Consider the following 16,175-nt stretch of genomic DNA (forward strand, 5'->3'; position numbering starts at 1 on the left):
TTTGCCATCTTTTCCCATTTAATTCTATTTATTTACCAAATGACTAAAATGCCCTTTCTTAAAAAAAATCCTATTTCACTTATTTCATGCCCATTTTTGTCCATCATTAACTAATGGTCTAATTACCACATAAGAACCCCTAATTTATGATTCCATAAAAATTAAATACCTTTAACATATAAAATTCAACTTTTGTGGTTTTTACAATTTAGTTCTTTTGACTAAATTGAGTGCTCAAACGTCAAAATTTTCGAACGAAATTTTTACAAAAACTTTCCATGAAATCATAGACCATAAAAATATAATAATAATATTTTTCCTAGTCGAATTTGTGGTCCCGAAACCACTACTCCGACTAAGCCCTAAATCGAGCTGTTATAAATCCAATGGCCCACAATTATTCCTAACAATTTAATAACTCATAAGTTAATAATCCCAAAATAATTTTCATGACAGATGACCAAAATGCCCTTTTATGGAAAATTGCACCTTAGCCCTTTCTTACTTATTATCCTTTTTCTAATTCCATTCCCAACACTTGATCCATCAAAATTTCCACAATTTGAACTTGTCATCCATAATTATTGATTATTCATGCAAAAAAATTACATTAATGACCTTTCTTGATAAAATAGAAAAATTATTAATCCCTATACTTTCCCATCCTCTCCAATTTAGTCTTAAAAGTGATCTTCATTATACTAATACATATTCCAAGTTTCACGTGAAATAATCATTATTAACTCTTATTTCCTTTATTTGGTCAAATTGCATTTTGGTCCTCTAACTTTTCAAATTTTATGATTTCGTCTTTTCCCCTGCATTTTCACATTACAAACTACTACATTGATTCCCACCTCCAATTTTAATTTCTTACCAATCTCTTTTTCTTTGAGTGATTTCCAAATTTCCTCGAAATTCATTTAACACTATCTGAAAACAATACTCGATATCTTATTGGAAATTTTGGGGGCGTCACATGTCAAGATAGTTTCATAAGAGTACTTATCTATTTTTTGTTGGATTTCAGTTCCTTTGTTTCCTACTTCTTCCTTTCACTTTTTTGCCATTTTCTTTCCTTTATCTAGAACACTTTCATCACATTCCATCTCTTTCTCTTCATGAAATAACATAAACACAATCAAAACTCTTATCAATATTCACCCCTTATTTCCACTTTAATGAAACATAGAATCCACAAGAGAATAGTTAAATTCTTACTTTCTCACCTTGTTTTCTCACACTTTCTCAACTTTCTCACTTCCACCATAAATTCATGAATTCTATCATGAAAACTAAGCTTATTCTAATGTTGGAATCCTGATTTCACCTAAAAATTCACTTGGAAATCACAAAGGTTTGGGTGAACATGAAATTAGACAAAAAAAAAAGACCAAATTGAAGAGAAGTGAACATTTTCTCTTCCTTTCTTCTTCTTAGACGAATGATGTGGGATGAATGGAAGAAAACTCTAAACCATTCTTTAATTATTTTCCTAATAATAAATTTAACTATAATGATTTTAATTCAATGGTTGAAATTTGATCTCGCTTTTCCACCACTATCCAATGGTCATAATTTTGTCAAAATTTCATAATTTTAAAATTAATATTAAATATATTTAATCCAATATTCTAAATTAGTTGTCACTTTTTCAAGTAAATCAAATAGTGTATTTTTGTTATTTTGCAAAAAAATATGATCATTATGCCTTCTATTATCTTTGATATTCGCTTTTGAGTCATTTCTCTCTTTTAATAAAATTGTAACTCTAGTTCTACTTTTCCACCTATTCAATTTAATCCCACATCTATAGGTTTTACAATTTGACCCCTTCATTTTTTTTCCACTTTACAATTTAGTTTGTAACCCAAACTAATATGCCATAATATATCACTTGCTTCAACTTTCTCCGATATTCAATAACCTTCTCTTCTATCACTTATATCCAGTCAAGAAATCTAATACACATATTCTCAATATAGTACCACTTACATAATAATTTTTAAGGGCGTTACACTCACAATCTCGTTACACATCCAAGTCCATAAAACACGACCCTAGAAATATGCTTGTAATCAAAATTATGTTAAAGATCCTGTTTATGTATAAAGTAAAAATTATAGGTATAAACTCAAGACTGAACATTTAATTGAAATTAAAATAAAGCGTTAAATTTAATGACTTCATTATTTTAATCGCGAAAAAGGTTTTTTTCTATATTCTCCACTAGCCGTAAGCCTAGCAAGGAACGCTGAGATATTGTCTAAATTTAGTGCAATTATGCTCTTCAGCTCCATGCAAACCCATGAATAAATGGGACCGTAAGTGAGAAAATTGCAACAAGAATTGTGGCAGCAAAATATATTTTTTCATTACCATAAACAAGATTGTACCAACTCATCAAAGCCATGCATTGTAATAAGAAAATCTCATATAAGTTCTAATGGCTTTTGAGTTTCCACCCTCGCCCAAGATTTTGGGCACCAGCCTCTGCAAAGATCACCCTTCAAAAAAAAAAAAAAAGACAAAGCTAACACTTCAGCATAAGATATGATCAATTTCGGCAGAGTTGGCAGCTCAGCAGCTATTTTTGTATCGAACTTTCTAGCAAGTTGGGTTTTGGAAGAGAAAATGTTGCGCTTGTCTCATCAACATACCGGCTGGCCAATTGATCCCCACTGTTAGTGGGTCAGACAGACTAGAGCTTGAGTACAAGTCCAATAGGGCAGTGATCACTACCAATGACATCAGGAAGAATGAATGAATCATGAACATCATCAGCTATGGCGTCTGAGACAAGGAAGTAGTCAAGCCTCCATCCTGTTCCAAGAAACAAATATTTTAACTGAGTAGGAATGATGGAAGCTGATCACTAGTGACAGTTCCATTTATCCCCCTAAAAGATATTTGTAATATCTAGCTGCAACTTCAAAACCAAATACACCCACTCTAGCACAAAATAAATAAATACTGGATGACCATTTTGACGTAGAAGACACATATTCAAGCCAAAAATACTTGAAATGACTTCATATACTTGAAAAAAATTACATAAAGATGATCATACAAGTGGAGGATAAAAGAATATGAAGGTAATAAAGGTCATACAAGTGGAGGATAAAAGAATATGAAGGTAATAAAGGATGTCTCACCTTTATTACCTTTGCGTGCACCATGCCGATAACCCCAGTAAGTATAGCCCACAACATCTGGATTCTGCTTTCTAAAGGTGTCAACAAAACCACTGGATAAGAAATTTGTGCTAAAAGACTGCCTTTCTTCAATTGTAAACCCAGCACTCCTTCTGTTTCCCTATGTTTAAAATTTTAAACTATTACGACATTTCAATGAAAAACAATAGCTGCAGCTCTAATTTGCATAGGCATAGCAAGTATCATGATACAGGTTATAGATGTAGCTGAATTCAGCATATTTCAGAAACTCCTGAATCCTGATGATGCATTTAGCCTTCTTATACTGTTGTGATCACCAATATCAAGCAGTTTATAGATTGAACTCTGTTATACTGCATTGTTTTGCCTCTCAGAAATGAAAGTCTTACTAATTTAATGGGTAAGAGATGTCTTGTCCCACCCTTGATATTTCTAGGTTAGGATAACTCTGAATTAAATGTAAAATCAAGGAAAAGAGACAAGTCCATTGTCCCTGGATAAGAGGCATCAAATCAACCTTATTAATCAACAATGGCTCTGTAGTCATAAGACAGAAGGAACTTGTAATGTTAATTAATCAAATATTGCTATGTGGTTGCTTAAAATATTTCTGCTTACATTGGTTAAGCTAATAGACAAATGAAATACTGATATCATGAAAACATCAAAATCTTGATCGACTTACAGCCGGATTATAAATGTCTATCTCTTCATGTGCACAATTAAAATCCCCCGTCAAAATAACTGCCTTTGACTTTTCCAGTTCCTACATCATATAAGGGAAGCAGCCGAAGTATCAAACCTCCAAACAAGGAAAACGTCAAAAAATTGTTTCAAAAACAAAGTTGGTTCAATTAAGAAAGAATTGACAGAAGCTCTTAAAAGATATTACAAATTACAATAGCTACAAAACAGTAATAAGGAGATGTCCTATTACATAGTCTTTTTTATATAGAACAAACAAGAGGGACTGAATTGGCAAGGACAAAGATAAGGCAAAGAGAGAATGGAGTTTCGAGAGAAATTACAGGGAAATAGAGGCAAATTGAGAAGAGGAATAATAGTGAGAAAGATTTGGGATTAAGTCTCAGCAGTTAATCTGATATTAGCGTAGGCACTTAACCACTACACTAAAAAGGCAAACTTGTTTAATATAATGTCCTAAAATACCTAGAGAATTAACACGATTAAATAAATTGGACCCATTTATGCTCCAAAACATCATCCTCCCTGAATATGCATACTTAAGAGCTACAAAAATGAATTAGCATTTAGCTTAAGATCAAGCTCAAAAAGGGTGATAGGATAACAACAAATGTACAAAGTGAAGTACTTTTATTATCTATTGGGATTTTGATTCAAATTTAGATTTGATTACGATTTTGTTGGTGTTTGATTCGTTTGCCGACACTACACTTCCCTCAGAGTTGACCTCTGTAGCAGCTGTGGTCGATACTATTTTCGAATTAGGTCTCAAATTCTGCCAAGGAGTCCATCATAGGCCTGTAGCTTGGGATAGTTCGCATTTTCATAGACTTAATCAAGTTTTTGCATCTACACATATACTTAGATTGAATCTGATAACCCTGCAGTAAACAAACTAATTTGTTGATCCGGCCCCATAGAATCTGCACAGGCTAACAGTTCGTGAAATTGACAAAGATAATCTTCCATTGCCCCTGTTTGATTCAATTCCACTAATTCCCCCAAAGGGTTCCCACAGCGGTGGTCCAATCCAGGTAATCTTTGAATGCCTCTCATGGAAGATTAGGCTTTTTCTGCTCCATTTGACAATATCATAATCATGTGCTTCCTATCAGGTGAAAAGTAACTAACCCCAATTTGTTTGATTCGGCTATCTTCTAATTCAAAAACAATATCTCACATTGGTGCAACCAAATTAAGGGGTCTTCTGTCCCATTGAAAGTCAAGAAATCCAATTTCATCTATCGTAGAGCCACACCAAATCCTGCCATTGTCTCTGATCGGTTTTCCTGTTTCTTTAGCTAACTTTTGCTTTTGTCAATATTGATGTTATTGCTGTCAACCCTTTTTCCCTTATCGAAGTTCTAATTGGAAGTCAACAATTCCCTCATTTGTAGCACGGACTTATCGATTTTCAACTCTATTCTTGCTTTAAATGACTCCACCTCTTCTCAAGTAATGGAATCGCCTATTGTTTCTAGCTCTGCAGCCATGTTACGACCCCAACTAATGAATGACATATGATGAACAAGTGGAACTCCTTGAATGGGAATTTGTTGACCATTGACAATTGACAGACTTGTTAATCAAGGCTGATCTGATTTCTTAAGGCTAAAGTATTGGGATTTTATTTATTCTATTTATTGTGAAGATTGTATTTCCTTTAAGTAGTTCAACATAGTTGTATATATTAAATACTTAAGTTAATGGACAAGGAAAAGGAATTTTTATTTTCAACATGTTATCAAGAGCTTGAGAATCAATATTTAGAAGCCTATCTTTTTAAAAATTCCCAAACCTTAGAAAATTCAATTTTGTACTCTTCTTCTTCCGACCAGTATTTTTTCATCGCCCCCTTCAACAGAGTTGTAGTCCAGTCTCCGGTGAAACCTCAAAATCCGGTGTCCAAACCCCCTACACGTGGCCCTCACGTGCCACTCATACCTTCGGCATCCTTGCCCACGCGCCAGCGCGTGCAGCCCACCTCTTTCGACTTTGATTCTTCAGCCACCACTATTGGTTTTGTTGGTGTTTCTTCGATATCCCTTGCAGTTATTGGCTCTAGTGATACTTTTTTTAAGAGAAAAAAATGGCCGACACAAAAAAAGTTATTTATGATAACCCCTCATTACAAATCCATCCAATAAAACTTGATGGGCACAATTATCTTGCATGGTCACGGTCGTGCTTATTGTTTATCAAAGCTAGAGGACTATAGGGGTATATTACTAATGATTTGAAAAAACCCGATGTCAATGATTCCACTTACTATCAGTGGGACTCTAATAACTCTCTTGTTATGTCTGGGCACCTGTTAATTGACTCTGCAGAAAAAATATGGCATGCAACTGCTCTCACCTACTCACAAGTTGGGAATGATGCTCAGATTTTGAAATCTACAATAAAAAAATTTACAACACTAAGCAAGGTGAGATGTCAATTTCTCAGTAATTTTCTTAACAGAGCAATTTATGACAGGAGCTAGATTATTACCAAGACTTGCAAGCCAATTGTATTGGAGAAGCAGTAAAGTTTCAAAAGCTTTTAGAAAAAGAGAGGGTTTACGACTTTTTGGTCTAGTTAAACACTGAGTATGATCAAATTTGAGTTCAAGTTCTCAAAAAAATTCCTTTTCCTTCTCTTAAGGAAGCATACTACAATGTCCAGCAAGAAGAAAGCAAAAAAGGTGTTATGCTTTATACAACACCAACTGAAAAGGCTAGGTTGATCGCTAGTGGCTTTCAAGAGCCAAAAGATGGTAACCTTGATAAAGATAATCTGTAGTGTGATTATTATGGGAACCCACAGGACACTAAGGACAAGTGCTAGAAATTACATGGTTGGCCCACCAAATGCTGTGGAGGAAAACAAAATCAGGGTCGAGCAAACTTGTCTGAAACTACATAGTCATCTACAGAAACTGCATCCACTGGAACATTTTCTTCGAATGAAATTCGACACGTCAGATGTCTCCTGTACCAACTTAACTCTTCCTCGAATCCAAAATCCAATTTTGTCAAGTCAGGTAATGCCTTTAATGCTTAAAGTAATACTAACTCACGAATTATTGATTCTAGTGCGAATAGACACATGACAGGTTCCTCTAAAAGTTTTTAAGTTACTCCCCAAATCAAACAAAAGATAGTGTCAGGATAGCTGATGGGGTTTTACTCCTGTAACCGGATCAAGTTTTGTCAATTGTACACCCAATATTAAACTATCCTCTATACTACATGTTTCTCGTTTTCAGTTAATCTTTTATCTGTTAGTGCCATCACAAATACCTTAAACTGCAAAATTGAATTTTTCTCTGATCATTGTGTATTCTAGGACCTTCAAACAGGGAGGAAGATCGGTAGTGGTAAATTGCATGATGGCTTATATATGTTGTAGGGTAGTAGTGATTATTGCACTAGGACGACTTGGGTGTATTTGCTAAAATAAAATAAAAATGATGTGTTTACATGCTTTCAATTTTTTCATAAAATGGTGTACTAAATTTGATTTTAGAACTGACAATATTACAAAGTACAATTTTTATACCTATTTGGAGTTTTATGGGATAATTCATTAGACAACTTATCCGGATACTAGTGTACAAAATGGAGTCGCTGAAAGGAAAAATAGACATTTTCTAGAAGTCGTTAGATCTCTTCTGCTTACCATGAACCTTCTTAAACCATTCTGGGGGGACGCAATTTTTGTAGCAGCCTATCTTATTAATAAAATGCCACTCAAAAACCTTAATTTCAAGAGTCCCATAGACACTTTACAAGGACACAATACTTATATTATTCCTCCAAGGGTATTTGGATGTGTTATGTCAATGACTGGAAAGCATGCAAATTAGATCCACGAGCCCTTAAATGTGTGTTCATTGGATATTCTCCAACACAAAAAGGATACAAGTGTTATCATCCTCCTTCACGACGAACTTTCGTTAATATGGATGTTACATTTAGAGAAATTGAGCCCTATTATGGTACAATTCAATCACCTCTTCAAGGGGAGATCAATGAGAGAGAAGAAGTGATACCTGGTGTAGTAACTATTGAAAAACTTATTTTAGACAACACCATTGTTCAAGAGGTAGCATTACTGTTCAAGGGAAGACTACTATTCAAAAAAAGATTATTGGGCGTTTGGACAAACCAAATATAAAGAAGTATTTGAGAAAGACTAGAATAGAAGAAGCCATCATGCAACCAACTATGTGCCAATAATCTTCCTCTTCTGGTGAATTACGCTTACTTTCCTATCATTCAAATGATTTAGATAAGCTTATTTCCCAAAGAAAAGGTGTTAGATCCTATACTAGACACTCTATGTCTAACTTTATCTCTTATAACTCATTGTCCCCTCCCTATAGAGTCTTCGCCTTCTGTGTCTATTCCACAGGATTGACGTGAAGCATTTGAAGATACCAAGTGAAAAGAGGTCATGGTTGAAGAAAAGAAAGCACTGGCAAAAAATGAGACTTGGGAGCTGGTAACTCTAGTAGACAAGAACTTGGTGGATTGCAAATGGGTGTTAACTGTGAAACACAAGTCTAATGGTTTAATTAAAAGGTTCAAAACCAGATTGGTTGCTAAAGTCTTCACTCAAACTTATGGAGTGGACTATCAAGAGACGTTTGCCCCTGTTTCCAAAATGAACACCATCAGAATTTTGTTTTCTTGTGTAGCCGACCTCGACTGGAACCTACAACAGTTTAATGTAATAAATGCATTCCTGCATGGAGACCTAGAAGAGAAAGTGTTTATGGAGATTCCTCGTGGATTTAATAATACAAAAACACAAGGGAAAGTATGAAGATTGAAGAAAGCCTTGAATGGACTAAACAATCTCCCAAAGCATTGTTTAACAAATTCCGCAAAGTTATGATCACTTTTGGTTATCAACAGAGCGATGCTAATCATACCCTTTTTATGAAACATCACAAGGGTAAGGTCACTCTCATTATATATGTTGATGACAGGAGACGATGAGAAAGAAATGGCTTGACTGAAACCATGTTTGGCTTTAAGAATTTGAAATCAAAGATTTAGAAAAGTTACAATATTTCCTGGGAATTAAAGTTGTCAGATCAAAGAAAGGAATTTTCATCTCTCAGAGAAAATACATCCTAATCTCTTGACTAAGAGGAGTATGATGGGATGCAAGCTTGCAAAATCATCTATAGAAAGCAATCATAAGTTGCAAGGTGGAATAGGGAGTCAGTAGATAAAGAGAGATATCAAAGACTGGTTGGTAGACTAATTTATCTCTCATACACTAGACCTGACATCGCACATGCAGTCAGTTTATGCATGATCCTCGAGAGTTTCATATCCATGTTGTCATTCGCATTCTATACTACTTGAAGTCTGCCTTAGGAAAAAGTCTCCTTTTTTTTCTAAACATGGTCACCTACAGATAGATGCTTTTACAAATGCAAATTGGGTTGAACCTTTGGATGACAGGAGGTCTACATCGGGATATTGCACACTTGTGGGAGAAAACTTAGTCACTTGGCGAAGCAAGAAGCAAAATGTGGATGCTCGATTAACTGCTAAGGCAGAATACAGAGCTATGGCTCAAAGTGTTTACGAGCTAGTATGGTTATTGAAAGTTGTGGAGGAATTAAAGTTGTGGAATAAAGGAAAACTATCCTTATATCGCAACAAGAAGGCCGCCATCAACATAGCCCAAAACCCAATACAACATGATCAAACAAAATGCATAGAAATTGATCGACACTTCATTAAAGAAAAGTTGACAGTCGGCATCCTGGTTAAGTCATGTAGCCTCAGATGCGCAATTAGTTGATGTGTTCACTAAAAGACTCAACAAAACTTATCACAATTTCGTCTACAAGTTAAGTATGTGTGATATCTATGCACCAACTTGAGGGGGAGTGTTAACCATTGACTATCGACAGACTTATTCATCAAGGCTGATCTGATTTCTTAAGGCTAAAGTATTGAGATTTTATTTATTCTATTTATTGTGAAGATTGTATTTCCTTAAGTAGTTCAACATAGTATATATATCCATGTAAATACTTAAGTTAATGGACAAGGAAAAAGAATTTCTATTTCCAACAAAATTCCATACCTTAAACTTGTTAGAGAGAATATTAAATCTCATAGGAATTACTTAATCTGATATATCTTATTCACTTTTCAATTTGCCTCTGTCACATATTCTTAGAGATTAGGGGTTAACATTAGGATTCTATTTTGTTTCTTTTCTTTATTTACACTATATACACTAGTTATAAATAAGCCAACTCTAGAGATGAAATATATGTAACATTTCATCAGTCTATTCTTCTCTTCGTATCCGTTACTATGGTATAAGACCTATTGGCTCAATTTAGTCAGTTCGAGTTTTTGGTTTTGAACACGAACCGTTAGGGTATTTTTTGGGTTATTTTTCCAAAGTGATCTTTCGAGTACATCGTCGACACAGGATGTGTGCCAACAACTCAACAACCAAACTGCAGATTTCGATGTACAGGAGGTCCATGCATGAGTATCATGCACTACCAAAAGATCCAAGTACTCTCTTCATGCAACAGCACATGGGGTAGTGTTAGGCCACCAACTTCTTCCTTCAACGTCGACTTCTTAATTCGATTATAACCCAGTGGACGGGTGTTTGAATGGTTGAATGTTCGTGGGTTATTTGTTGATTTTTTTTTAGTTTGGGTACTATTTAACACTATTTCTTGGGGCATTGCTTTCCTTTTGTAGGTTTCACGGGTACTATTCGTGGGTCTTTCCTTTTGTAAGTTTCATTGCCTTTTGTCATATCATGAGTCCCTTTGCTTCATTTGCAGATTCAGGTGAATTTAATACATGTTTTATTTCCTCTTCATCCAAATGGGTAATCGATTTTGGAGCTACTGATCATATGACAGGTAATCCCAACCTTTTTACTTTTCAGTCACCAAATTCACCTTTTCTTGTCACTATTGATGATGGATCCACCTATAAAGTTGTTAATTCTAGAACTATTAACCGAACTTCATTTATCATCCTATCATCGGTTTTAAATTTACCTAACCTCGCCTTTAATTTAATCTTTTTCAGTGAACTTACCCATGACCAAAATTGCTACATCACGTTTTTTTCCCGATCATTATATTTTACAAGAGAACTTACTGATTTGTTTACAAAGGCACTAAATGAGAATCAGACTGACATTTTATGTAACAAGCTCGGTATGATCAATATCTATACTCCAGCTTGAGGGGGTGTTATAAATTCTTAAGGATTAGGGCTAACATTAGGATCTTATTTTATTCTCTTCCCTTATTTACACATTATAAACTTGTATAGGCTAACTCTAGAGATGAAATATATGTAACTTTTCATCAGTCTATTCTTCTCTTGTTCTCATTCTTCTCTTTGTATCTGCTAACAACCTCTTAAATAGAGATTACATAGTTTAATAGAAATACTTGCTAAGGAAATAATCCTACTAAGCAAAGACTACTTAAAAAAAGCAAGAAATACTTATAATTAAAATGATTAATACTTTACTAATAAAATAATGATAAAATTGATTCCTAACAACATAAATTTACCAACACCATCAAGCATCATTTGTTGTTGTCTTTCGCGAATCCTAAGACGCACATAAGTTTTTCCAACAAATGCATCTGCAACAACTCCTTTACAGTTTTAATGTAGGCAACTCGCTTAAGACTTCCACAACCATAGGAAAAAATATGAATTGAAATAAGGGCTTACTTTGGATCTATTTTTTTTGCTACTCATTCAATGAATCGATTCTAGACCCAAGACCACTACCCTACCACTATCACAAAAGGAGAAGGGGACATGACCCCAACACCTTGAGCAAAGAGATACATGCATACGTTAAGTTCAGAGCCAAATGCTCGGGTGCTCAATTTCCTTGAATCAAAACATGAATATCAAATGTATCCTAGGAATTCACAAGACAATTTGTGCCCAATCTGAATAACAAGTCAAAGAGTATAGAGGAGAAAGCAAGACCAAGGGGTTCATTAAACTTGCCAGGAGCACAAATTGGATAACAAAAATTAATTAAACGAGTCAAAGAAAAACAAAAGGGGGAGGGGGAAAATGAAATAAGGAAATGTAAGCATTCTTACTTTTATGTAATTACTAAGAGATGGATCCCATTCTGTAATCCTATATGTCTGGAATAGCAATAAAATCCTTTAGTAAAAAAGTTGAAAAAAATCAAATGAAACAAAATGAAAACTTCAAGAATGTTGGCAAGTAACATAAGAAAGGTTTAAGCCCTTTACCAGCCTTCTCAAGCCATCACCAGAATTAGGAACATAGACACTTAATAAATAAAAAGAATCGAACTCTGCTGTCACAACCCGTCCTTCACTATCATGATCTGATATGCCTAGGCCATATCTGACTGAAAGTGGCTTTATCTGTCAGAAAACTGCTAATTTTTAACAGCAAATTAATAAACAAGAAGGAAATGAAAACATCAAACTCGATAGTTGATACTTGAATTTCGAAAGGTCAATCTCCTAACAACTGTACAGTAGACATGGAATCAAGAAAACAGACAACAATCCCAGCAACCAGTGAAAGCATAAGATTGAAATGAATCCCATTGATTAAGACTTGCTAAGTGGATAAAAATCAAGTATGATTGCTCTTCACTTATCACATAGTTTTCTGCATCATGTTTCAAAGTCCCATTTCGTCATTAGAATTTGAAGGGTAGCTATAAACAAAAATTTTGATATTGTGTTCTTTAAAAAAGTAATCTGCTAATTCCATTCACAGTATTTCAAAACTCTAACTTACAAGATAATCATTTTCAAACTTAAGGGATATATTACAAAACAAAGAAACTAGCAAATAAGAGTATTACTTTAACAGATATAAAATCCAAATGAAGCTAAGATAAGAACAAACCTCATTGACAAAAAAACAGTGAATGCTTGTTAGCAAAGCACACTAGGTCCTAATGTAAAACAATATAGGTATGTAAAAAGGTGACATAATTTCTATAGATATGTGAAAAATATTCTAAGGACCGCATTTAAGATAAACCACTCTAAATCAGACATACCCGAGATATTATTGCTGTTCCAGAATAACCAAGTCTTGTATTGCTGCAAGCCCAAAAGCTGTTCTCGTATCCTTCTATAAGAGACTGTTTGATTGACTCAACATCTTTCTCCTGCTCCAAGATTAAAACATGCACTAAGCATACCAAGAAATTTAACAAGTCTTTTGCTCAAATTTCTATGTTAAAAGTAAAATAAATAATCTCACGAGGATACACAATTTCATAGTCAATCAAGCAATATTTAATGGCTAAATCAATGGGCAGAATTTTCTCTCGGAAAGAAATAAAAGAAATAAAATGTTCTTCCGCTTATCTTGGAAGCTAGTGCATCCAAGACTAAACCAATCTTTCTCAACTCGTAATCATAGGAACACTCAGAGAAGAAAGTATTACCTAGATTGGGTTAATTAAAACATTAGAGAGAAAAAGAATAACTAGAATATTTGGTTGAGAAGGAAGATTACTCATTCGAAGTATTTAATGCTTTTTAACCAATCAAAATTAGGAGTCACATTGCAACTTGACTCCAATGCATAGGAAAACAAGTCCTAGGTGTCAAATAGAATCAACAGGCAAGAAAATGCCCACAGGCCATGGCTTAAGTGAAGGAAAAAAAATTGATATCAAACATGACAACCATAAATGGATAACGTCTATCAAAGGAAGAATATCTTAGCAACCGCTTTATAATTTAGCCACTATTGCTGTAACTATGTTTGAACATAGCAATAAAAGATGTAAGTGGTGAATCAAGTGCTACAGTAAAATATCCAGTTATAAAATATGCAAAGGTCATGGTAACAAAGAGACTTTCTAACATAACTACTGATATTATATTGAAATTTTCTTAGCTACAGGTGATAAATTTATATACTTACCTGAAGCTTAGTTTCTTGCAAACACAATACATCAAAGTTTTCCTGTTTGGCAAGTTCCATAGCAGAGAATCCCTCTAGTTTCAGCAATGCTCTAAGCCCATTGACATTCCAAGAAAGAATCTTGACAAACTTTGTATTCTCTGTAGGAAGTGAACGTCTCATGGTTCTAGGATTATATGCTATCCACCCTTTTTGAGGCTTCTTATGGGCCAAAATAGTCCATGGTTCACTTAGATTTACAGGAAGAGTATCTCTATTTTTGGCACTAACGTATTTGCTATCAACATCTGAAGATGCTTTCTTCTTCGTCAAAGAAGTCATCCTACCTAACCAAATCAAGGTTCAAACACAATAACTCATCCTTCTAGTCAAATTAAATACACAACTAAAACAAATTAAAGAGAGAAAGAAGGAATGGTTCCATAAATCACTACACAGTATTAAGCACTACTGCTGCATATGTCTATTTTCTGTACTACCTGAAGCACAAGCAGATTTCTTCTGCTCAGTGGCGACCATTTTAGCATTAACATCAACAGTTTTGCCCTTAATTTGCAACTGTTTTACAGTTCTCCTGCTCTGTTGAACCTTGGAAACCTTAGAAAAACTGTTAGCATCCTGAACTTGGTCCTCTACTGATTTTGTCTCCATCATCATATATATTCTTTTATCAGAATTGGAGGAGGGATCTTGTTTATCTGCTAAAAGAGAACTTTCACCTGCACCTGTAAAGAATTTCTAAGATAAGGAAAGAAAGCTTGAAAAGCGGCTAGTTATTTTAACATTAAAAAATATTTATTTTTTAATGCATGATCTTGGCACCTTCCATCTGAAGATTTGAAAATTGAAATAAATATCAAATTTTAATTTCCATAGAAAATTGCATACCATCTATTTCCTTGGCCAAATAAGACTGTAAAGCAGATACAAGCTCACGTTTCAAACCTTTGGGAGGGATCCCAGCAGTCCTATCAATTAGAAGTAGTTACAGCAACCTTCAATAAAAGCAAATATGGATTTATATGTTACACTCTTGAAATTTGTTCATTACCTCAATGCCGTTCTGAGTTGTTGAATCGTCATTGCCTCGATTTTGCTTGGATCATCCTTGATATCCTGCAACTCAACCAAATTTATATCTATCCTCTTTAATTACCGTAAAAAACATAAAATTAGTACCTTTTAACTCAAAATATGACATCCTATTAATCCATTAGAGCACCCATTTATCCTTTTGACTAATTTATCTTCATTATGCGTACTACTTTAGTTTTCTAACCCCTTAAAACCCACATAGAAAACTAAGAATTTTTTTATATAAAATTAAAAGAAGAAACCTGGAGAAGAGGGTTATCAGAAATGGTGTTGTTGTCGTTGTCTATTGCTTCTCTGAGTTTTTTATCAATGTTTTGGCCAGCAATAGAGGATGAATTCGAAAAGCTTCTTCTCTTAGACCCCATTACTTTGCCTCTTAAGGGAGCCAATCTTCCAATACCCAATTTCCTAGGGTCCACCGGAAAGCTACACCTCGTTCTGTCAGTTTGGGGAAAAAAACAGAAACAAAAGAAAAACAAAATAGGGAAAATTAATTAAAGAAAAAAAAACCTTGAAAGATTTATGAAAGTTCTAAAACCTAGTTGCAATGCTTGGTTCATCTATGGAACCCAATTTCAGAGGACGGGAGCTGTACGGTAGGTTAAGCAGGCAAGAAGCGCAGGATAGCTGTTAAATCACCAAAATAAGCTTTTGCATTTTATTGCTCCTCCAAAACATGCAACAAAAGTTTCGAACCTTTGGCCCACTTTATTTATTATTTATTGTAATAGGAGAAAAATACAAAAATCCACGTAAAAGAGTTTTTAAGAGAAATTTCACAAAAATGCTCCCTTATTATTTTTATCATGTCAATAAAAAATGCACTGAACTAGATGCACTTTAGCCCGTATTTTTTTAAATTTAAGGTTATTTATATGTTTAGTGTCTAAGGTTTAGGGTTTATGATTTTAGAAGTTTATTAAAATAATTTAGGAATTTATTTGTTTAGAGTTTATAATTTATGGTTAGATATTTTAAAAATAAATTAAGGTTTAGGATTTTAAAAATAAATTAGGGTTTAGGATTTTTTTTTAAAAATTAATTAAATTAGGGTTTAAGATTTTTTAAAATTAATTAAATTAGGGTTTAGAAATTTTAAAAATAATTTTGTGTTTAGGTTATAAGGTTTTTGTAAAAGGGTTTAGGGTTGAGTTTTGAAAAAATTATATTGACAAGATGGATTTTGTTTTTTTCTACAGTAGTTTCTGAAAAAATAATTTTGAGAAGACGGTTCTGAAAAAATAGT

At 34.0% G+C, this 16,175-nt stretch overlaps 1 protein-coding gene across 7 annotated transcripts; it reads right to left on the reverse strand.

The window, feature by feature from the left end:
* Positions 1-2,349: 2,349 nt before the first annotated feature.
* Positions 2,350-15,605, reverse strand: LOC105788291 (DNA-(apurinic or apyrimidinic site) endonuclease, chloroplastic). Of its 7 annotated transcripts, none has more exons than XM_052626744.1 (12): positions 15,525-15,605; positions 15,172-15,367; positions 14,886-14,950; positions 14,723-14,802; positions 14,314-14,559; positions 13,835-14,160; positions 12,957-13,067; positions 12,166-12,303; positions 12,007-12,054; positions 3,862-3,942; positions 3,156-3,315; positions 2,350-2,823 (listed from the first exon to the last, which is right to left on the reverse strand). In XM_052626744.1, the coding sequence occupies exons 2-12, from the start codon at positions 15,292-15,294 to the stop codon at positions 2,702-2,704; spliced, it is 1,500 nt and encodes a 499-aa protein (XP_052482704.1). In that variant the 5' UTR covers positions 15,295-15,367; positions 15,525-15,605; the 3' UTR covers positions 2,350-2,701. The 7 variants fall into 7 exon arrangements, with proteins under 7 accessions (XP_052482704.1, XP_012470560.1, XP_012470557.1 ...); XM_012615106.2 differs by having other exon boundaries at positions 15,468-15,604; XM_012615103.2 differs by having other exon boundaries at positions 3,165-3,315; positions 15,172-15,355; positions 15,440-15,603.
* Between the last annotated feature and the right edge of the window lie 570 nt (positions 15,606-16,175).

Source organism: Gossypium raimondii, chromosome 2 (assembly GCF_025698545.1).
Source record: "Gossypium raimondii isolate GPD5lz chromosome 2, ASM2569854v1, whole genome shotgun sequence".
NCBI lineage: Eukaryota > Viridiplantae > Streptophyta > Magnoliopsida > Malvales > Malvaceae > Gossypium > Gossypium raimondii.